The sequence below is a fragment of the Seriola lalandi genome, unplaced genomic scaffold (genome assembly GCF_002814215.2).
Source record: "Seriola lalandi dorsalis isolate HSWRI2012SDOR001 ecotype SW California unplaced genomic scaffold, Sedor1 jcf7180002054425, whole genome shotgun sequence".
NCBI classification, from domain to species: Eukaryota; Metazoa; Chordata; class Actinopteri; order Carangiformes; family Carangidae; genus Seriola; species Seriola lalandi.
Window position 1 is genome coordinate 3,298,665 of NW_019524978.1, and position 23,210 is coordinate 3,321,874.

The following is a 23,210-nucleotide window of genomic DNA, read 5'->3' on the forward strand; positions in this document are numbered from 1 at the left end:
TCTGACTGCTGTGAAAATGATTGAACAACTCTTTCAAAAAACAAAACAAAAAAAAACTACATAAGCATAAACACAGCATGTTCATGTTTTATGAGCATTTTAAGGCAAAAGTTACATTTCAGGCAGAACATTCAAAAGATTCGAGCGTCTCACTTTGTTTCCTGATTCTATAGCAAACAGAGGGATATTTTACACAGTAGGAAGTGGATGAAACATTCAAACAACGACTACATTCACTATGCAGTTCTCTCTGCGTGCTTCAGTTACATGAAAGGATGAACATGAATAATTCAGTTACATCTGAACAGTCTGATTCATACTTTTGAATATTGTTTTGAGATTTTCAGCATTAAAAGAGAACATCTGACCTCCAGATGTATGGGGACTTATTCTGGCATCAGTAAGGCAGACATAATGTGCACTTCTGTCTTCGGAGTAGGATGTGGTTTTCACTTCATTCACTCTGTGTGTCTGTTACTCTTTGATCTACACAGTGACTGAACGATCTTCATCATGTTCTTCAGTCTCCTCCTGTCCGACATCTTCTCTGTAAACATTCAACATCAGGACTTTGTGTCAGTCTCTAACACTCCTGTCAGTAAGATCTTGTTCCACCAGCGCTCTCTGAAGCTCTGCACGCACACACTAGCCAGACTCTCCCCGTCCTGGTAGTCCTCCCTCATCTTCTCCGGGATCAGGTCCTCTGACATCACCTGGGAGATCAAAGAGAAGAGAAGGTGAACTGTGTAAAAGACAAGAACTCAGCCCCTCACCTAGACTAACCTTAAACTGCCTGAAATTCAGATCTGGACACAGCATGTATACCCAAAATGAGGAGTGTGCTCACCTCAGTGAGCGTCTGCAGTGTTGATTCTTCGGGATTTAGCCGCTGTAGCGCCTCATCTGCCGCCTGTAGGCTGCTTTCACTGCGCTGCAGCACAAAGGAGGACTGCTGCTGCCGGAGGATTTTCAACAGGAGTCTGAGTGAGATGAAGGAAACAAGGCGACATTAAGATGCTACGACTTACATTTAAGCTCTTCATCTTTAATTTGTCACACGTGCAACTGTGGCATGACAATACCTTGTGACTGAATTGATATTTTATTACATCAGAAAAAGCATCGGGCCGACTGCTCCTTCCAGTGACTTTCAACTATTACAATATGTTTCTAATGGTTGTTATTTTGTGTGATGTGTGTATGGGACATACAGTGTGTAAACATATTGTTTACAGTCACATGCTTTACCTCGTCCTGATGAAGCAAGTGCAAGCTTTGAGTCGGATTCTATGCTCATCGAGCTCTGCTGCCTCCTCCTGTTGCTCCTCAGTCTCTCCATTGTTCTGCTCTTCGGCTGATTCACAACTCTTAGGGAAACACGATCCTAGTAAAGGGGAATACAACACAGCACATCAGAACATGAGGACAAATATTATTATGTTTCATCTACATGTTTACAAGATCAAAGAGAGAGAGAGCGTTCATTCACATCTGCAATAAAAAACAAAAACAAACTTTTAACACATTTTATGGTGGTTAAATGAGTTGGTAAATGAAGTCATGCCTACTTGCGGTTCTGTCGTTCTCCAGCAGCTGCAGACACATCTGGCCCAGGTTGAACCAGTGCCAGGGGTTGAAGGGCAGCATGCTACACAGTTGCTGGAGAGATGACATCTTTGGTCCTATGGCTCCAAAATGCTGGTAGATGCTGACCTATAATAAAAGTTTTCACGTCAATTACATGGAAATGAGTAGAAATTAGTTTGTATCAGTGCAAGTGTTGTGGCTAATAATCCTGACCTTAAGCAGCAGGAGGCTTGTCAGGTGACAGGTGTTAGAGGCTTCTTTGCTCTGTAGAGAGATGATGTAGAAATTACTACTGAAGTTTGACCATGTTCCAAGCCAAAGCATTTAGACTGACTTCTTACTGCCGTTTTAGAGGGCTTTGAAATTAAACTCCCTCAGAAGGGTATAACCATCAAAGAGAACATCTACTCAAATTTAGATTTATCAAAGTTATGTTATTATTTCAAGTATTCAGGGGTGGTGGGTTCATGTGCTGCTGGAAAGCTAACATCCACGATTCAAGAGACAACTACCCACACAGGCAGTACTGAGCTACACCGGTGAACAATTTAAAACAGGAAACTGGCAATAAGCAAATGTGGAGTCTTGTATATTTGAGTATTAAAAAAGATTCCTGTTTGACAGCCGACTGTAATATTGGAGCTTCCTAGGGCATATAAAAGAAAATAAAGGCTGTCTCAAGGAAGCTTTGAGGTTTGGCAAGTTGACTTTCACATTACACCATCAATAAAACCCAAATAACTAACATAAGATCAATGAAAACCAACTGGCAGCCTGGAAGGTAAGAATAAAACATTTGTTATTCATAACTATTCTAGACTTTGAAAAATGGTAGGTGTAGGATTTGTCTTTTAAACATACAATTAATTGTATATTATATAATGCACATACTCTATTTACAATAAAACTTCAGCCTTTCTGACCTACTGTTCACTTCCTGCATCAGACAAAATATCTGGAATGGTGAAATCTTGTTTTGGGATTTAATGGTTGTAGATTAGATAAGATAGATCAGGTTCAACCTTTTTGTTTGTCATGCAAGGAAGCTGATTCTACTCCAGCAACCATCTAACAAAATGAACAACCATTAGCACCATTGTGCTATCATATACCAGTGATATATATACTAATACTACGTCACGACGGTAAGAGCAAACAAAAACATTATTTAAGTAAAGCAGAACTCAATGTATCAACATGGAAAATATGTGCACAGAAGAATTACCAGTAGGTCAGCCAACTCCAGTGCCCTGTCTCTCTGTCCCAGTTTGGTGCAGCATCGGGACATCCCCTCCAATACATCTCTTCTGATGGTCAAGTTGTTGTCGGCGATCCACTCCAGGCAGCAGCTGTACGCTTCCAAGGCTTTCTGTACCCATCACACAATGTGACGAGAAACACAACAAGGTTTTTCAACACCTCAAAGATGACAATTTAAAGTGGTAAGAACAATAGCAAAAAGAGAGGTTAGCATGTGGCAACAATTATGAGCCAAGTCAGTGTTTTATTTTCCTTAAGCCTCAAGCAGCTTATGTTGGTATTATTACTGTTAAAGCACTGAAAAATAAAATCATTTATTTTCAGATCTGTAGCAAGAACAGGACATTTTGTGTTGGTCTGTGAGCCTCCCTTCTCATTGGCTGACTGTTTTCTGAGCAATGCAGGTAACAGATTGTAGCCTATCACTGTAGCTGTGGTAAAACTCTCTGGTAAATGCAAATGACGATAGTCAGTCAGCGCTGGTTGAAGTACTAAGTAATACATCTATTCAATTAGTGCAAGGAGATCAAGTAAAGTAGTGCACAGACAGTGCATAATAAGTGCTAGTTAGGCATGTTAGGGTGCTCTCAGAAAAGATGAGTCGTAAGAGATTCTTGAAGATAAAGAGGGGACGCTCCTGCTCTGATTGACTTTGGTAACTTGTTCCACCATCAAGGAGCCACAGATGACAAGACAAGATTTTCACTTCGCCTTTTGGTACTGCCTCAGTGGAGGTGATATCAAAAAACATCCCAGGTACTATCCACAACTTTTGCCCAGTGGAAAATCAAAAAAGGCCAGTAGAGTAAAGTGGAATTGAGCCAGTACCACATAGTGGAAACAGGCTAATAGTGGCTCAAAACAACAGTTTTGCAATAAACGAGCTGAGTAATGAAATTAAAGATTTTTAAGGAGAATTAACTCTGAGCATCTATTCCTTTTTCTGTCACTGGCCACCAACTTTACAGGTGGTTTAACTCCAATACTGGTGAAGCACAGTGGTCTTTGATGAATATTTGAAGTTAGAGTTGATTGACTGTTTACTTACCTGATAGTTCCCCTGTCTCAAAGCCAAGTCAGCTCTAAACTTATAAACTTTCTGCTTCTCCAAAGAATCATCTGTGTCAAGGGCAACACTCTCACAAAACCACTGCAGAGAAAAACAAGGTGAGAAAAGATGACAACAATTTTTAAGAAGCACTTAATTGAGTATTTCGAGTCTGCTTCATTTAGTATTAATTGGTCACAAAATGGGATCTGATTGAAATACTGCTGTGACCAAATAAAGATCCGCCTCTGATACAAGCCTGTCTGAAATAATGGTCTTTAACTTATGTGTTTGATGATGATTTTGTCAGTGGTTATCAAATCAGGATTTAAACAGGAGCAGCTTAGAAATGGCTAGGAAGGGACTGCTGGTTAACATGTAGTCCTAATGGGCTGTGTTTCCGTCACTATTTCAAACTCGTTACATTGTCTGACAACAGAAACAAGAACAGCTTTGTTGGGATCTGCTGTGTTAAAATACTGTATATGTGAGCACAGAGAGCAGGAGAGAAGATACAGATAAAGGGCTGAAACTGGCTAACCCCATGCACAATGGAAATATGACCTGATGAGATTTGTTTCGCGCAATAGTTTTCAACTACATCCTGAATTCCGCACACTGACCATACGTGGTCCAGGTGTACACTAGGCTCTGTCCTTCTCCTTTGTTAGTCAAAGTAGCTTAATCCTCACCTCCAATGTGGTTGCACTGACAGGACTCCAGTTAGCTTTCGCTGGAGTCATTAGGATAGAGGTTTACAAATTCTTTCTAAGCTACACTGTGAATATTTTAATGATGTTTTCAGTATGGACAAGAACAATACAATGATCCAAATGGCTCACTTACTTTCCCCCGACATTGTATCTAAGACGAAAAGATTTCACTAAATCAAAAAACAAACACTTCACATACACAGAACATAACAGTAAAAATAGACTACATCTAATGTAACCGGATCACACATTTAAGGCCATTCACTCAAAAAGCAAGTAGCCAAGATATGTAACTACTTAGACATTGTATTTTTATTTTGTTTGTTCCTTAGCTGCTTTTACTGCTAGCCTTTAAGTCAAATGTAATATCCACTGTATGCTACTTTGATTTACGGCTAATATCTTAGGACGTTGGGTGAAAAGAAGTATAAAGTCTGAATTTATTTAAAAAGAGGGGCGTTACATGGCGTTTATCATTATTTATTTTTAAAAAAAATGTGTCATTAATAAATTACATGGTTCTGTTTTTTGGGGAAAAACTCTAGCTGTGTTAAAGTTAGCAGGCTAACAGTTTCACTCTTAGTTTTATCGTCCTGTCAGTGTTCAGTGTCTTGAGGTAAGTGCTGATCTTCCAGCTCTAACTAATGTTAATCAGTCAGGTTTGTGTTGAACAAAGACTCACCTCTGGTTCACACAGTTTAGCGTTGTAAGAAGACAGAGACACACAGACTCGGTCTCTCGCCTCCGAAAACACAGAGTCGTCAAACGTGCTTCCTAATATCTCCATCCGGACCCGAAGAGTAGCATTAATTCCCAAATTTCAATATGAAACAAAACGACAGGTAACTGTAGCTCGTGTACCGTTTGTTTACACCCTCGTGATTACACAGTCGTTTAACTGCACGACAAATACAATATCCCGTGACTATAGTTCCGGGCAGAAAGGTTCCGGTTGATGCTGAAAATATGCAGCACACTGAGAATGTACAAATATCTCAACCTTTATTTAACTCGATATTGACATAACAAAAATATGCACCGAGAAAGGCAAGTTTGTCTTCACAGTGCCCAAGTCAACCCACACATGAATATAAGCAGAGCTTAAATATAGGTAATGTATTTTCTATCCATTCAGAGGAAATAAACATACAGAAAATGCAATTCAAACAAAAATAAATAATGAAAGCTGTAAATCAGAGTGTTTTATATCAGCTAAGGTATACAAAATACATAAATGTATTTAATATGACGGGCAATTTTCCATTTCTGTAAATTTGAGATACATCACAAACATTTCTGAATGAGTATATTTTTTCATATCAGAATTAATCAACAACATATGGATAGCCGGTTCATGCCAATGATCAATTTTCATGAGGAGAATAAAAAACTTTTCTTAATGATCAGTGATTACATTTCAAAATAGAGGGAGCAAAAGTCTTAACAAACTTGCAGTTATTAAAACAGCAAACAGATTTTTATTTATTTATTTATATCAGTTTATGCTTCAGGTGAGAGAAGAACAGCTCTTTGCTTTATCCCATCTCTTTTATCTGGACAGCTGCTGCCTGGACCCATCACCTAAGACACATATTAGAGGAGAATTCATCACAACACAACAATGCTGCCATTGTCACATGTCCAAATTAAAGGACCAGCAAAACAAAACCTTCAATTCTCTTTCTTTGAACAGATGAAATTAAACGTCTCATTGTCAGGCTTGCTGGACCAGACATGTTTCCCTTTTACGTCCATGGCAACACTCATGCCGCACTCATTGACTTTTTCGCCTTTGAAGCAGTTGTAGTTTAAGCCATGATCTTCAATCCAGAACCAGAAGTCCAGGGTGCAGGTATAGCGTAGGCCCAGCCACACATGGGGACTTTTGGCCTTTTTGACCTCCAGCTCAGCCCAGACCTGGTCCTTGTCATCAAGGATGGAAGCCAGGTCCATGTCATTGTCCCTGCAGTAGCGCAGGGCCTCTTCCCACGTCTTATTCTGGCTGATCAGTAAAAAAGGTGATTCTAGAAAAAAACAAAAAAAACGAGTAATTAAAACAATTACAATTTTTTATAGTATATAGTATAGTATATGGCTTTGTAAACATAGAACCCCATTGCACTAAAAATATTCTATTTATTTTATTTATTTGTTTATCTATTTGCTTATGGTTCTTGTATGAATAGACTATTTGTCTACATTATACTGGAAAGGAGAAATTTCAGTATTTATGTAAGGCTACTAATATGTCATTTACAGTTACTGTATGTGTGCACTGCATTAAATAAGCACATAGTTTTGTGGATCAGAACGTGTTGCACCTTTTAAGCTGCCCCAGATCTTCACGTCACACAGAACTGTAAAATTTGTTACTGGTGTGAACACAAGCACATAGCGTCCCACCGCTTCTCCATTAAAATGAAAGTAATTGTATCTGTCCATTGTGAATTTCGTGATATTTACATGCCTTGAGGAGAGAAAAAGATGAACACACAGTTAGAGACAGAGAAACAGAAAGGGCTTGAAGAGTGATGTTTTGTGGTTCTGAGATTAAATCTCTGATTGTTTTCTTCGGAGCTGTGGAAGCTGAAAAAGATGCTGTGATATTTAACTTAAATTGTAACTCGCTGAAATCAAGCCACAGAGGTACAAGTTAGAAATGTGTATTATGGCAAGAAAAGAATGAACATGCCAACGCCTGAAAACGCAGCATGAAGGCATTACGTGTTGGTTTCAGTGCTGTTGAGAGAATGGATTTCACGGGAGTTCCCAATGAAGATCTGAGCACCAGTTATATTAGCATTGTTATGCTTGATGTTGTAGATAGCGATACAGGAAATATTGTAGACACCCAGCAGGTCAATTCTCCACCAGGAGTCGACCGTCTTATTGGTATGAGCACAAGTCGACATATTCCCATCAATAGCTCTGTCAGATGAGAATGTGCCTGTTCCATCAATGTAGTTTGATGACTGAGTTGTGTTCCCTTTCAGTGTGCTGTTTGCTGTGTTGTTGCAGATAGCTGTAGATGAAAACAGAAAACAAGTCAATTCAAAATGTTGCCCTTATATATTTATATAGAAATATAACTATCCTTTTTGACATGACTTGAAAAAAATTACACTAATTCCTGTAAAGAGATGCATTAATTCCTACCTGTGCCATTGTCATTTAAGTTTGTGCCTGCTGTGAAATCTGAAACAGCAGAAGATTATATTAGAATTCCTGTTCCCATTTCAAGTTTTTTTTCATGTCATGTCACGTAAAGTTACTGGCAGCTATATTATTGCTTGTTAGTTATTTGCCATTGCTTACACACTAAAACCAATCAGTCTTAGCCTTATCGCTACCGATAGACCTCAGGTGAGCTTCTGTGAGAAGAACTTCGCAAACATGGAAGCAGTGAGGGCGAGAGGAAGAGGACGACAGAGAGGAGGTGGAGGATGAGGGCACGAACAAAGAAAGACCTGGCAATAGACACGTATTTCAGATGAGATAAGGGCCCCTTTGGTGGAGCAAAGCCCAGCCTCCCTCAGTCGCTACATGGCAGCAGCCATAATATGGGCATTGAGATTGGAGAACGGGTCTTTCAACTAGACTGTACCTTTCAGAATATCGACCGACTTACGATGAAGCAGCTGTACAGGTTCCATTTGAGAGGAACAGTGTTAGAGCCAAAGACCTTGACAATGAATATGAGTGAGTAAGTGGCAGTAGATTGTGCAGTGTTGCCAATGCATACATTCAGACAAAGCTGTACCTATTGGCACTAGTGGTCCCATACTTGTGTATAAAATTGTAATTTGTTTTTACACCAGAGTTACTTTACACCATATTCACAGTACAGTGTAAACATTTTCTGTTACAAAATATTCAGAAACAGTTACAGTAATTGTAAGTTTTTATAAAACAGTAGAATTTACAGGCTGCAGCTGCATCAAACTCCAGGACTTTTGTGTTATGTGAAGCCTGTATGACAAAATTAAAAACATTTACAAAGTTGCAATGACTGCAGTGTTTTGTGTTAAGTTCATCAGCGTGTTGTTGCTACTTTGGAAGAGTAATATAATAACAGATATGTCATTTAAAAAGATGTTTAGCTCCAAGCGTTCTGTCACGTTTGGTTCATGAGGAGCTTTGACACGAGTCAAATTGTGCAATAACTGTATAAGAAATCCCAAGATCACAGAGCACTCATCCTTCAGTACTTAGTCAATACCTAAGTCAAATCCTCTTTGTAAATGATGACATTATTTGTGCTGTACTGGGGAGTCTGAAGCAAGTTACAGCAAAACACAATGAACTAGTTTGTTTTGACCATTTACAGTAAGATAACTAACATGCATGAGCATTAAGTGAGCTACTTACTAATCAGAGAGAGGGGCAACAGAATCCACAGCATCTTTACTGTGGAGGAGAATAGCGACATCAGATGACTACGGACAAGTTGAATGTTCTAAACAAATGGACATAGACAAATAAACTGAGGTCAGTAATAGTTTTCAATGTCTTTGAAATTGCACATATGTTGCTACTGACATCTAAGAGACAGAAAACACTTTGTGAGGACTCTATAACATTAAAGGTGTGAAACAAATTGATCATTTCAGTTGTACTAACCTCACTCGTCTTGTCAGCCTGTTTTTCTCTCCACACCAACTTTAATATGATGCCCTCTCCAAGCCACAGCTGGATTTATACTTACTTCCCTTCTCTCATCAGTGCCATTGACATATTTCCTGTTTGCCACAGAGTCAAGGTATTATGTCACTAGTCAAACCACATCAAGGCTGATATTTGCATCTGTAAACATACATTGCTGTCCCTACAAAGTAAGTCTGTTAATGTTCCAACACATGCAAATACCTCTGAAAGTTAAATTTTCTTCAACAGAGGAGGTTGTGAGGCTATATAATATTTTTTTATTTTTCAAGTTATCATGATTGGGGGGGGGTCACTGATGATTCAGTTTGTTAACAACAGTTAACAGTGATGATAAATTAATCTGTCAGGATCAACTCATCTTGACTGATTCATATCACATTTGTGTTCAAAGGAAAAGATGCAAAATACTGCGCACAAGTACACATCTTCTGATCAAAATTTATTGGGGTTTGTCCTCAAACAAGTATAAAATATAAATCTTTTCTAAATCAAGCTAAAAATCAAGCCAGAGCGTCAACAACAGCCGGGATTTTAAATTAACATTGCACAAATTGTTTGCCTCACAGCTGGCAGCTTCAAGTTGATGATTGCAGGGGCCACATAGAATTTGTTTAGCTCTCTAAAGCAAGCCTGCAGAGGCGATAGCACATACATACTGTGTTTCATCAAACTTTATGACAGATACTCTCTCCTTTTTTTTTTTTTTTTTTTTACACATTTCCGATGTACAGGCAGAGCGTAGAAATAGATGGAAATGTCAGTTCCGTAGACACAGCATAAGATGAAGTTGAACTGTTTAGTTGAGTTTGGTCATGAACGTTGTAGACAGAAAAACCATCTTTGCCTGCATTGCCTGCAAAGAGTTTAACCTCAAGTAAGTCAGTTTCATTCCCAGAATCCCCTAGAGTCATCAATCGGGTGTACTGGGTAAGGTGATCACAGCTCATTTTTAAGAACTGCGTCTCTCAGTTAAAGTCAGGGGTGACATCATTTTAAAATGGCACAGTAAATATCATTTATGAAGGTAGTGTAATACAGTGAGATCATTGTATTCGTCCTGCTGTATCTGTATCTACGGAACCGACTGTTACTCAACACAGGAGTCTGTCATCACTCAGTAAACAGATCTGGAAATATGAGTTATACTGAAGCAGGAACAAAGAGAAAACTGTGCAGTTTGCGGTTAAAAGCAAAGCATGTCCATCATAAGCAATGACTCGGGGTAAAAACTGTCAGCAGATAAAAATTAGATCAGAATAACCAGAAAGTGAAAATTCCACCGTAAATGAATTTAAAAAAATCTCCATTTATACGTACAGTATATTACATTTCTGACAAAATGTTTGTTTTGTTTTTTTACCAAAAAGCTGGCTGCTATATAGTGAAAACATTTGAATCTCTGATAGCTGTAAGAAACATTCAACCAACTACTTGTCTAAATACAGAAAACGAGTGAGGACTATAGCGGAAGTATAGCGAAGGATACACATATGACATATGAGCATAATAGGACAGCAGGTAAACTACTCTGATCACAATGTTAGCTTGTAGCTCTACTGCACAAGGTTAACTGGGATACATGATGAGTGATGGATATTAAACCACAACTCAGAGAAGAGACACAGCACCTCAGAAGACCTGGGGAAAATATTTGATTTACTGAACACAGGTTACACTGTAGTGAAGCCAAGCTGGCTCTGTTTCTACCAATACTCGTATCATTCACCTGATATGGAGATAACATTAACTGTCAAAAGGCTGAGATATCCTACCTTTATATCTAGTATGCTATGCACCAAGCTCCAAAAACACCAGATGCTACATTTCCCACAATACAACAGATTTGTCTTTCAGTAGACTCTCCTTTCCTTCTAAACCCCCACTTTTTTTTTAAACCCCACACCTCTAATTTACAATGGAGAAGAATCAAGACAAATCTGAGATGACCCTAATGACATCACTATGACATCATCAGGATTTTTTTTTTTTTTTTTTTTTAAACTATCGGAAGCTCCCCCTAGAGCCACGGAAGACATCATACAAAGGCTGAGTAGTACTCCTCATGACAAGTAAACTGAACTTCATGTGCAAAGTCAATGGAGTGCCTCTCTAAGCAACTTAAAGTGTTGCTCATAACATTTATATTAAGTTTTCTGTTATATTGAATGTATCTTTATGAAACAGTTGATGTGTAGAGCCTTATATTTTTTACAAATTATTAGCAAGCAAAATAATTTCCCAGGTGCTTCCAGAATTGTAGTCTTTGCAGTTCCTTTAACTAAGTGCATGTCTTTTCTATTGAGTTCTGATTCTTTATTTTTTGCAACCAAAGTAACAAAAAGCCACTCAGGCAACACTGGCTGAACTCTAAAGCAGATTCTATTTCAAAAACACTACTCTGTTGTACGTATTGTATGAGTTGGTATTGTTAACAAGCAATCCACTGATGTCTGGACAGAGTTGTAATGACACAGTTTTCATAGATAGAAACATATAAAACCATTCAAAATGGACTGGCTATAGTAAAGAAAGAGCACACTGTAAAAGACCGGGGGTTGGATACCTGGACACAGGATTAAGCCTAATTTGTGAACTAAAACAAGCAAATTGGGGTCATCCATGTTGTAGCATGTATACAAATTTGCATGTAGTACCAGAATTCAAATAGTTACAAATGAGCACAAAATGGCTGCCAAAAAATTACCACAATTGTGGTCAGAGCAAATGACTACCTTAACGTGTTGCTCAAAATGGAGCTAGGTACTCAATGCAACCTTGGCCAAGCTAACATGGACAAGACTTTAATGAATGGTTCTAGAGTCAATGATGAAGAAATAAAATTCGAATCATTTTTAAGAAGGAAAACAGGTCCATGGTTGAAGTCAACTTGGTAATTATAAAGTAACTGGTATTAATACAGATAAAAAATAAATGTAATCCCAGATTAGGCTTCTACTGTGCCAAGTATAACGACCCAAAACACTCTATGTACAAAATGAGCAGTTGTTCGTCTTGGTTATTGCATGCAGTATTAGACAAAAGGTACCTTGACATTTTGAATTTGTTATTTTTCATGGCCAGGCAACTGTCACATTATGACACACTGGTTTCAACTCTCCTTTAGTTGCCATAAACTAGCTAGTTTAGCTAGTTTAGAGCTAACAGGCCACACTGGTTTCAAAGACACTCATTAAAATGCATTTTGTGTCGCTGAAGGTGCCAACATGTAGTGTGACAAGTGCTTGGTAACAAAATACAATAAAATTCGGAACACCAAGGTATTCGTTTAAGGACTTACAACAGAAGTTTGCAATGTCAACTTCAGATTATCTAGGCATCTTTTAGCGTCAGCAGAAAGCAGAGCTTGGTCATGCATCACACCTTAGTTTGAACAAGCCTCCTGTAACAATCAGCCAACAATTTCTGATTTCCAAAGCACTCACAAACTCTCTCATCTTTTGTCGAGAGTTGCTGAAATTATGTTCAAACAAGTATACGAGCCATGTAGGCACATAGGTTTATCTGCAAAGCTTCATCAGAGTCTCTCCCCTGTCAGTGAAGAACTGTATTTGAGACAGTTTTCAGTCTATTGTCCTGTCGTCTTAATGCAGTAAAGCATGAAGAAAAAACAGTGAGAAAGAGGAGCGTTATTTGGTAGACATCCCACCACAGAGGGAATGCTGTGCTGTTTCTTCAGGCATCACAATTCCCTCCACGAGAGAAAAAGTGAATTTTCCAAGAATGTCTTTTTTTAAATTTTCTGAATGGTTTCAGTCTTACGAAGATGTCTCTATAGCCCTGTCAGTCTGTCTGCTTGTGTTGTAGACAATTTAATGAGACGGAGAACCAACAGGACACTGCTAACATTTGCAGAAACATGTGTTAGGAAGTGCACATCTTGAAATCTAGGCATTTATTTTACAAAAGTGGACTGGACAAGAGGGCTAAATAGTCAGGGACAGGGGCATGTGGGAGCAGAGAAGGAGATGGGAGACACTTCTCATGATTTAAAGCAACAGTAAAAAACATAACAACAAATATAACACATGCGCATTTTTAAAAGGAGAAATGATTAAAAACTGGGCTCAAATTGTGCAATTTAGCGAACAAAAGCGGCAGGTGATTGTTCTACTAGTTTTCTGAGCCGTATAAACATCCAAATATGAAACAACACATATTATTAGAAAAGTGGATAAATTGGTAATATTCCTCCCCTTGAAAACACACTTAGGATAAAAAAAGGCAAAATACTGGTTCAGTTCTTAGTCATACAAAACAGATTTGGTCTCTCAGAGCCATTTCATGGTATAATAAGAGATTAAGGTGCCTAATCATGATTTAGTCCACTGTGAACACAAGTGGACAAAGTGCATTTTTTAAAAGTTTAGTTTAGGTGCTTCACATTATTCTCTTCAGTGCAGACTGGAGTCAAATTATTATTTGAAATACTGTTAAACAGTGTTTCTTAAAGTACGGGTCAGGACCCAAAATGATTCATAGGCCTCGTTTTTGTCATGAGCCCCAACCTAAAAGGCAAGGTGTCAGTGATTTGGTGGCGACAGCAGTCTTGTCACTTACTTTAAATTCACACTGGAGCTGCAGCTGGTGCTTACATTTACATGATTTGGGGAAAACTGCAACCCATTGTAAAAATTTAGTCCATCCATTCAATCCATCATAAGCCCATCACGAGCCATCTCTAAGTGAAACACTGCAGCAAAAATATTTCTGTTTCTGTTTTTACTTCAGTGGACCCAGACGTCTTCCTCACAGTGGCCATTATTTAGTTCACAAACTGTGCCACTGCTTCAAACTGTAGCTCACTGCTCACAAGACAAAACATTCAACTTTGGCACAAAAGCCTCACACTGTCTGAATCTACACAAACCCCTTTAAAAAGTTTTTAATAGCACAGGATGAGTTCTATCAAAAAAGTGAAAAATTTGTTTAAAAACATTAATAGCAGTTAATATTAAACACATACTGTGGAATTTTTCCATCAGATCTATAGGTGCTCAGTTAAAAATCTAGCATACTAATAATATTAATGAACAATGAGCCACTACAGAGGGAAGACTTGAGTAGACATCCTGCGCTCTTTAAAAGCATCATGGCATTGGCATTCATTCAGCTTTAAGGTACGTTTCCCCTATCATGTTAGGTCTTTATCCCACAGAGATAAAATACCTGATTTCAATGTCAGCTCAAACATCCTGGTCTATGGCGATGGTGATCTTCACAGGTGATACAGTAACATGAAAAATCAACCAGTTCCACTTTTGGATGTATACCAGTTTCATTGGGACATTGCTCAGCAGTGACATCTAGCGGGGATAAGTTTTTTAGCACCTTTGACACAACAGATATGTCTTTTTTTCTGTATGTGCAGTTAGTTTGGGACCAGGGGTGAAACATTCATAACACTAGAGACCGAAGTTTGAATTTGGGCCTGTGCTCACAACAGCATAACAAACTCCTGCTCAAGGAAATGCAGCATAAATGTGTAAATAAATCTCCCTTAATGGCTTGATTTAAGAAAGCAAGGAGTGCAAATTTAACAAGGAGCATGGTGGACATTTAAAACTGTCAGTTCCTCCTAAAATCTCTCAGGTACAACAGTCGGTATTCATCAATTGCTTCTAAAGAACGATGTAGTGGGTGGATATACCATCTTCTTAGGCAACTTTTTCATCTCAACAGTTTTCATCTTCAGCTCAGCTTGAAGATTTCACTTAATAGTATTCTTCTTTTTTGACATAATATTGTGTAACTATTGTTTTTTGAGCTTTATCAAAGTTTGCCACTGAAGATTTGTAGGGTTTGCTACAAACTCCCACTTTACCATGATAATTGTCTGTGACACATTACGTACAGCTAATAAGATAAGTATTGAGAGAATGAGTTAAAGTTAACAGTTCCATGATTCAGAAATAGTTTGAAAAAACAGTTAATTAATGTTGTAAATGTGTACACAAGCAACCAGTGGCAGAAAGACTTGGTTCAGCTAACTCTCCTCCAGCATTGATCATCTTAGTATTTCTCTTGTAACATTCTGTAATGTTTCACCAGGCTTTCCACAATCATTAATCTTCAGAAACTGACAAGGATTTCCTGACACTACGTGATGGTTCCCAAACCTCACTGTCGTCCGTATCATCGGCATCCTCCTCCTCATCTTCTTCATCATCGTCTTCCCCCCCCCCCCCAGTGCCGGTCTGGTCCTCGGTAGCTGTCGATGCCTCTCCCTGCGTCTCCTCTCCCTCCTCCCCTCCTCCTTCGTCTCCGACCGCCCTCCCTGCAGCTGCCTCCTGGAAGGGATCCAACCCCATGTCTAAGCGTCGCTGGACTTCGGCAAACCACTCCCTCACCTTTTCAAGGACAGAGAAACATGTTAACTGTGTGAGAACGGCAGAGTTGTTGCTCTTATTGAGGACACCAGGGTCATGTCATCCGTGATATTTCTGGGACTTTGGCAGTTTTAATGACATGAAGACAAGTTTACATTCTACATTACACGGGACCAATTCAGATAATAAACATATTAAAATCTAATTAAATAAATCAAAATATTTAATATAAACATTTCATGATGGTGGGTCGTTGGAGTACTGCTAGGGGAATTTGCTCATGGCTAATCAATTCAAGAAGTTAAAAATGTTTTCAAAGAGTGTTGCTACAAACACTTAAACTTTTACACTTGTTTCCCAAAGCAGAACTAAGTGCAACTGCATGTGCATTAAGAGCTTCTCCTGTTGACTTAGAGTACAATGACGATGTAAATGATGATGGTAAGCTGCACTATATAATTAATTATAATTAATTCAGTCTTCAGCTTGTTGCCCTTGTTGACTTTATGATTCATGTTACTGGGTAGAAGTCAGTTTAAGAGAGTAAACACTTGATTTAGCTGCTGCATCGTGTGTTTGCTGTGTGTAATTTAAACATCATCACTCATTTTGCATCTAAGTATCACTTAATAGAGAAGTCATGACAAAAGAATTAAATTACAGTGCTTTTTGGAAACACCTCTTAAGCTTAACAGTGTCCATAAGATGGATTTTTAAGCTACCTGAGCATTAAGAAACGTTTGAGAGACGGGTGCCTTGGTTGACAGGTCAGGAGTTAGTTATAACAGAATAACATGAAACATATTTTCATTACCTGTTCATAGCTCATGTTGGTCTTGGTGACAAGCTCATCGAGGTCTTGCTCATTGAGGAAGTGGTGCTTCAGGTAGTATTCCTTCAGGATCTCCCTCCCAGTCTTGAATTTCTTTGCCGGTGGAGATCTGTCGATATCTGCACTGGAGGAGGCGGACCGTCTTGGCTGCTTCCTGGTTCGGGACCGACCCCAACCACGATTTCGACCACGTCTTTTTCGACCGCTGCCGCTTCCCATTTTATTGCCTCCTCCGACGTTCGCCCCCTCGACGTTGCCACTTTGGTACTGAAAGAACCATTTCAGGTTTCCATTCTTCCAGGAGTATCTAGAGTCCCCGAACCAGCTGACAATGTAGGACCGAGGAAGGCCGCTCTCTTCTGCCAGCTGGTCGTACTCCTCTGGTGTGGGCCACTGGGTCCGCACAAACGCAACTTTCAGAATGTGGAGCTGCTCTGGAGACTTTTTAGTTTTATCTTTTAAGTCTTTCTTGTTGCTGCTGGTGGTAGTGGGCAGCTGCTTACTGCGACCGCCAGGAGGAGTTTGACTACCTTTACGAGATGAAGAGGCAGAAGGAGAAGAAGAGGTTGCTCCTCCCATTCCTCCTCTTTCTCCTGCTTTCCCTCCATCTGCCTCCATCTTCCCTCCCTCTGAAGAATCCGGGGAGGAGGTACTGACAGATGGCATTTTTCGTCTCTCAGTGAACCAGGCGTCAATCTCCCTCCTCGTCAGCTTAGTCTCTGTCCTCAGGCGGCTCAGCTCTTCATCTGATGGGGTGCTGCTCTTCTCAAAACTCTCCTCCAGCACCACCAGCTGCTCCGGTGTCTTCTCCTTAAACTTCTGAAGGGTAAAGTCTGGAAATGGGTTCCATGTTTTGGGCCGTGTCTCCTTCTCCTTCACAGGAGGTGTGCAGGGAGGATGGGGAGATGTGGGGTTCTCATCACTTGAGTCAATGACAATAGTAGTGCTAGCACTGCTACTACAGCTGCCACCTCCTCTGCCCCCTCCATCATGGAAAACAATGACATGGCTGTTCTTGGAGTTGCGCTGGTTGTACCGGGTGTCACTGAACCATTTCTTGATCTCTCCCTTTGTCAGGTTGGTGAGCTTCATCAGTCGGGCGATTTCAGCATCAGTGACAAAGTGATTTTTCAGGTAGCTGGCTTTCAGCTCTGCCAGCTGCTCTTTGGACTTCTTAGGCCGCATACTGAACGTGTCAGCGCTGAGGGCCGAGTTCTCCTTAGAGAGAGAGAGGGAGAAAGTTATATATTAAATAAGTTTTACTTGCTCATTGACAGCAATGACTGATTGACAGTATTTGACTGAAAGCCAGCTTGAAGTGTTGTCTCCACCTGTGGAGAGAGAGAGGGAGGCTGGACAGTGGTAGCCCGTTTCAGCTCACTGTTTGTTGGGGTAGGCTGGCAGGAAACCCTGCTGGAGTTCTGGGACTGGCTGGGCAGCCCTGCCACTGTCAGTGTGATGGGACTGGTCACTGGAAGGTTTCCCCCTGGACCGACCTACAAAGAGTCAGAAAATGACACACAGAATGTGAGGATGAGACATATAATCAGACTGAGATGTATTTGTTGTTTGAGTGATTATTGTGTATTATTAGTGTATTATTTTTGACACTTTACTGGGGCCCTAAAACTGCACGCTAAGTGAAAAAGAGGTAGGTCTCCACACACCAAATGGTGTACAAAAATTCACATATTCACTCTGCAATATATCTTCAGTGTAATGTGTGTGTGGTCTGCATGTGTGTAAGATGTTATTTTCACAAGTAGTTGTTGTTTCCCAGAAAATCCTCAATTATGGCATGCTCTGTGAGATTGCAGTAAATACCATTATTTGATCAGTGTTATTAAAAATACACTAAAATAAAATTCAAAACGGAAGAATCTTTTCAACACATACCTATATCAGCATATAGGAAATTACCTGAAAAATTACCTGAAATAACCTGGATTACAGAGTAACCTAGAGTATACCACTTCTATTACCTTGCCCTGTTACTGTACAATCATTAAGAGTAAATTAGATAGACACCACAAAATGCTAGACCTATCTGCTAACAGTTGGCATTTTGAGACAAAAAAAAAAACAAAACATAAAATCATTAGTAGTTTTGAAACTGCTGTAAAAGATCAATGGGCAAATATACATGCCATGTTAATATTGTGTTCATGTTCATGTTCAATCAAACTTGTTAAATGCATTCAAAGTCAATCTGTTTCAAGTCAAATCAAGTTGACTGAATACAAGTCACTTAAAATGCAACAAAAGCATGTCAAAGTCTCACTACTTTTACGGTGACTGGGTTCAATGCAAGGCAAAGCATCAAAGCTGAGTCTTGTTAGACATGGCATGTTTTCTTTCCTTACCTACCTGTGTGAACACCAGGCCAGGCTGGCCCACTATCTGGCAGGTCTGAAGAATGGACTGCAGACCGTTGGCAGCAGCTGAGAGCTGGTGAGCGGGTATGACAGTGATGGTCTGCGGCACTGTGTGCACTGTGCCGTTAAACTGTTTCCTCCTGGCCTCCTCCACTTCCTCAGGGGTCCAGCTGACACCGTGCTTCAGACGCTGAGCTGAGAACCACACCTGGATGGAGATCGAGGACATTTGATCACCATTAACAAAATACTGTATTCATATTATATTATATTAAGTATATTTCAAACTTAAATTCCAAATTCATAATTAATTTTTTTTTAAATTTATTTAGCAAAGTATACAGAGTAAGGAGCTTCTATTTGTAGCTTTTTGAGATATCTTATAGCAAAGAGACAGACGGGGGGGGGGGTATAGTTTGTCAGGAGAGGTTATTTGACTGACACTTTCATCTACCTTTATCTGCTCCTCTGTGAACTGTGTCTGTGCTGCCAGGCTGCTGATCTCGGCCATGGAGGGGTAAGGAAACTTCTTGTATGTGCTGCCCAGCAGAGGGTTGGTGTCCATAGCTGCACTATAGGAGGGGATGCTGCTGAGGGGAATCAGAAGCTGAGGCTGAGCTGCTGTCGCACCCTGCTGGGCCTGGAAAGCTGACAGCACCTGGAGTAAATTAAGAGAAGGAGGGAGATGAGAAACATTGAGATGGCTAATGCTACACAGCGGCAAAGGTGTGACACTGCTGAAGTTAACTTCTAACTTCCCTGTTGAGAATATTTAGCATTATGACCATCCATTATCCAAAACCTACCAGCAGCTTTGAGGAGTGCAGACTGCTGTTGAGTCTGAAAACATGTATGAATTTTTCACAGATAGGTGTAAATGGAGTGTTCTTACACCCATGCTGCTGAAATACGTTTACTAAACCCTTGTATAATCAAAGTCCTCTACCTGTGCAAGGCCAGCAGGCAGGACTGTGGGGTTTAAAATGGATGATTTCCTTGGCGGCTCTGAGGGCGGGCTGATAAGCAAGCCGCCACCTCCAAGCTTCATGGAGTCATGCAGCAGCATCTCAACAGGAGTCATTGGGCCCAGAGGGGCTTCGATGGGCTCCTGCTCTCCTCCAACCTCTCCCTCGCCACCTCCTCCAAAACCGTCCACTGCCTCGTCCGGTGATTTCAGGGACACAGCGATCCTCTTGGGTTCAGATTTGGTCTTCATCCTCATGATGGGTGTCTTGCTGAGAGAGATGGCAGCAACTGACGCAGGGTCTGCTCCTCCCTCCTCGGGCACATCACACTGTTGTTCCTGGGTTGGCTGGTCGATGCTTGGATCGTCAGGAGGGTTTGTAGCGTTGCGCCTCAGTGAGGGATCAAGGACTTCACTGTCTTCTACAGTAGAGACACTGGGCTCATCTATAATAATAATAAAACAACATTCATTGTGACAAATATTTCCCATGTCATTCCTGTTCATTCTGATGTACAGAGCCTTTGTGTACAAGCTGGTGTATATTTGGGCTTATGAAGTGCTGTTGTTATCTACACATGAGAGAGCAGTCAGAAAGAGTCTTACAGTACCTGTATCTGGTGGTGTGGGGACAACCACTACAGCCTGACCTAGCTCCTCTGCAGTTGGCCCCTCTTCTGCTGCCTCCTTCACTTTCCCCTCCTCCTCTTCTGCCTCTTCCTCCTTTGTCCTTTCCGTTTTCTCCTCAACCTCTTCCTGCTCCACCACATCAGAGGGCAGCACCATGCAAGGTGTGGTCGATTTCCGGCGGCTCGACATCGTCAAACCAAACTCTGTTTACTTCTACTCAGGGTAAAGAAGATCTGTGGCAAAAGTGTTGAGGCTCACATGTCTCAGGAGGTTGTGTTCACATGCCAGAGTCATTGAATTATTTATTTCTGTGGGGGGGGGGGCACAAAACAGATGAATTTGTCATATACATAATTTGTCACAAAAACTAAAAATGAAAAGTGAAATGTATATATAATACAATATACTGATACTTCTTAGATAGCCATTGATAATTTGCCTTAAACATCTCTTACAAGTCATATAAGTCAAATAAAACAACTGCACCCTCTCAGTATAAAATGAATCATTAAAGACAAAGGAATCAATTTTATTTTCACAAGTGAAAGCTGCTGTAAATTGCAGTCCCACATATATTTCAACAAAGTGTTCACCAAATAAGTATCACCAAAATCTGCGATAAGAACAGGTTCACATTATGACTCATAATACAGCAACTATATTGCCCATTAACCTGTATACTCACATTAATTAATGGGCAATATAGTTGAGATTAAAAACAAGATTACACTAAGATTTTTTTTCCAATATCAGTATGGACAGCAAGATATGGTAAATGAATGCAAAATTATGTGTAATACATTCACATTAGTGGTCATGCAATACAATGAATTGGTCAGTTGACAGAAGATTATTCAACTACTTTAATAATTGATTCATCTTTTGTGTCATCTGTCAAGCAAATACGCCATATATTTGCTGGTTCCAGCTTCTCGGATTTATCGGAGGTAAGACTTCCTGCTTTCTTTCTTTGCGCTTCTTTTGTTTTATATCATTGTTATGTTGTTTTGGACTGTTGGTAGACACAAGCTCTTAAAAGATCTCACCTTGGGTTTTGGGAATTTTAAGAAACATATCACCAGTTAATCTTTAATCGAAATGCTTATTATTTGAATCCAACTCTGGGATTATCAGGCCCGGTAGATCAAACTGAATGAAAACTGGGCAAAGAAGGCAAGAGCCACAGTGTCCTCTGCTCTCGGGAAGGCACTATCACAGTGTTAAAAATGGACTGTGGTCATTTATTTGGAAATTGTCATTACTAAAGCACAATGTCAACTAACATAATAATGACCTTGATATTCATGCCTTGTCTTGTTGAAGCATCCCCTGTCAAAATCTAGTTATACCTCTAGTTAGACCTTCATTATTTCACTTGATTCTGTGCCTACATAGATCTTTTTTAATCAAAAATGACCACATAAGGAAACCTGGGCTCAGCTACCACTCTACCAGGTTATTCCCACAATGTTGGTAGGGACCACACTGTTACAACACCAAAATAATCTAATTTATACCAAGATAATAATATAAATTATATCAGAATGATAATCTAAATTACACTATGAATGTAATGTTACTTTACAAATGGCACACCTTGCCTGGTGGCAACTAATATTTTATTTTAGTTACTATATATGTCTTTGTGTTAATGGTTATCACTCAGTTTAATCAGATGGTTACTGCCTAATTTACAAATAGGTCGTTCATGATGACACACGTGCTACAACAAAGGTGCAAATGTTCACTTCTAAGACATCAGTGTGAAAGTCTGCGTGATAGATCAGTGTTTGAAATAATAATAAAAATGCTATGCTGCATTGCCACAATGAGGTCATTTGCATTAACAGATAACAGCACAGTAATTTGGAGGTGTGAGCTAGCTAATTCGTTATTATTTAAATGATGTTAAAGCAATAAACTGACACACATGGAGGTCTAACTTAGCCCAGCAGCGTCTAGCATGAATATAAGGTGGGCCAACTAGCCAGTGTTAGCCGGGCCAGTCATTATTATTGATCACGTCTGGCGGTAAACTTACTGGAACTACTGAAATGTGCACTGTGTTGCTACCAGACTGTCGAGTCGAGGCGAGGAATAATTTCCTGGGTCTCGGCAGAGCAGCCTTCGGGTTTTGTTTGGTGGTGTCTGTCGTTGTCTCTCCTTCCCCCGGCTAACCATTCAGTCCAGTCTGGCCGGGGTTACAGTGGCGTTAACGTTATTCGGGCTTGCGGGTCTCCCGAACCCAGCGGAGGGAAGCAGACAGACGGACGAACCGGTCTAACGGCTACGGCTCCCGTCTGCAGATGCTGGAAACACCGGACATCTCTCTCCTCGTCGGAGCAGGTTATTTTAGACTCAGGGCGCGTGTTTGTAAAAGTTATATCGTCAAACGCGCAGTAGTTACATTCATAACGTGACGGTTGGTGCTGTGTTAGTTTGCTGACCTAATTCTCGGATATTTTTTAACGGCAGATTTTTTTAATGATCAAACGGCGTCATCATTCAATGTGATACGTCCTGACGTCATTCCTCAGCGACTCTCGGTGCTCTAAAATTTTGGAAACTTTGTAATATTCCACCATTATAATGTATTCTTGATAAGGTGGGTTTAGCTCTGTGCTGTCCCGAAATGAATAAGATATTTAAGCACTGTTTAAAGTGAGCTGTAAACGCGTTTGTCTCCCGACCCAGCTGTGTGCCAGAATGTCCTTACATGACCTGTCAGGGCAGTAGAAGCTACTTGAGGACAACATCGACACTGCGTTACACCTGATCCTGTCTTGTGT

General features: G+C 40.1%; 3 protein-coding genes across 4 annotated transcripts; all 3 read right to left on the reverse strand.

The window, feature by feature from the left end:
• Positions 1-61: 61 nt before the first annotated feature.
• cunh8orf76 (chromosome unknown C8orf76 homolog) lies at positions 62-5,507 on the reverse strand. The gene is made up of 8 exons (XM_023410540.2): positions 5,291-5,507; positions 3,896-3,997; positions 2,813-2,956; positions 1,801-1,851; positions 1,569-1,713; positions 1,249-1,384; positions 848-980; positions 62-713 (listed from the first exon to the last, which is right to left on the reverse strand). The coding sequence occupies exons 1-8, from the start codon at positions 5,393-5,395 to the stop codon at positions 564-566; spliced, it is 966 nt and encodes a 321-aa protein (XP_023266308.1). The 5' UTR covers positions 5,396-5,507; the 3' UTR covers positions 62-563.
• An 86-nt stretch (positions 5,508-5,593) lies between these two features.
• LOC111658116 (uncharacterized) lies at positions 5,594-9,527 on the reverse strand. Of its 2 annotated transcripts, none has more exons than XM_023410532.2 (6): positions 9,229-9,527; positions 8,977-9,015; positions 7,765-7,803; positions 7,333-7,630; positions 6,930-7,075; positions 5,594-6,632 (listed from the first exon to the last, which is right to left on the reverse strand). In XM_023410532.2, exons 2-6 carry the CDS (start codon positions 9,008-9,010, stop codon positions 6,280-6,282), a joined length of 870 nt encoding a protein of 289 aa, XP_023266300.1. In that variant the 5' UTR covers positions 9,011-9,015; positions 9,229-9,527; the 3' UTR covers positions 5,594-6,279. The 2 variants fall into 2 exon arrangements, with proteins under 2 accessions (XP_023266300.1, XP_087031328.1); XM_087175202.1 differs by having other exon boundaries at positions 8,977-9,064.
• Positions 9,528-9,699: 172 nt separating this feature from the next.
• On the reverse strand, positions 9,700-22,919 carry zhx1 (zinc fingers and homeoboxes 1). The gene is made up of 8 exons (XM_023410387.2): positions 22,463-22,919; positions 20,403-20,729; positions 19,774-20,237; positions 19,282-19,485; positions 18,820-19,035; positions 17,784-17,948; positions 16,435-17,670; positions 9,700-15,641 (listed from the first exon to the last, which is right to left on the reverse strand). The coding sequence occupies exons 2-8, from the start codon at positions 20,608-20,610 to the stop codon at positions 15,357-15,359; spliced, it is 2,778 nt and encodes a 925-aa protein (XP_023266155.1). The 5' UTR covers positions 20,611-20,729; positions 22,463-22,919; the 3' UTR covers positions 9,700-15,356.
• Between the last annotated feature and the right edge of the window lie 291 nt (positions 22,920-23,210).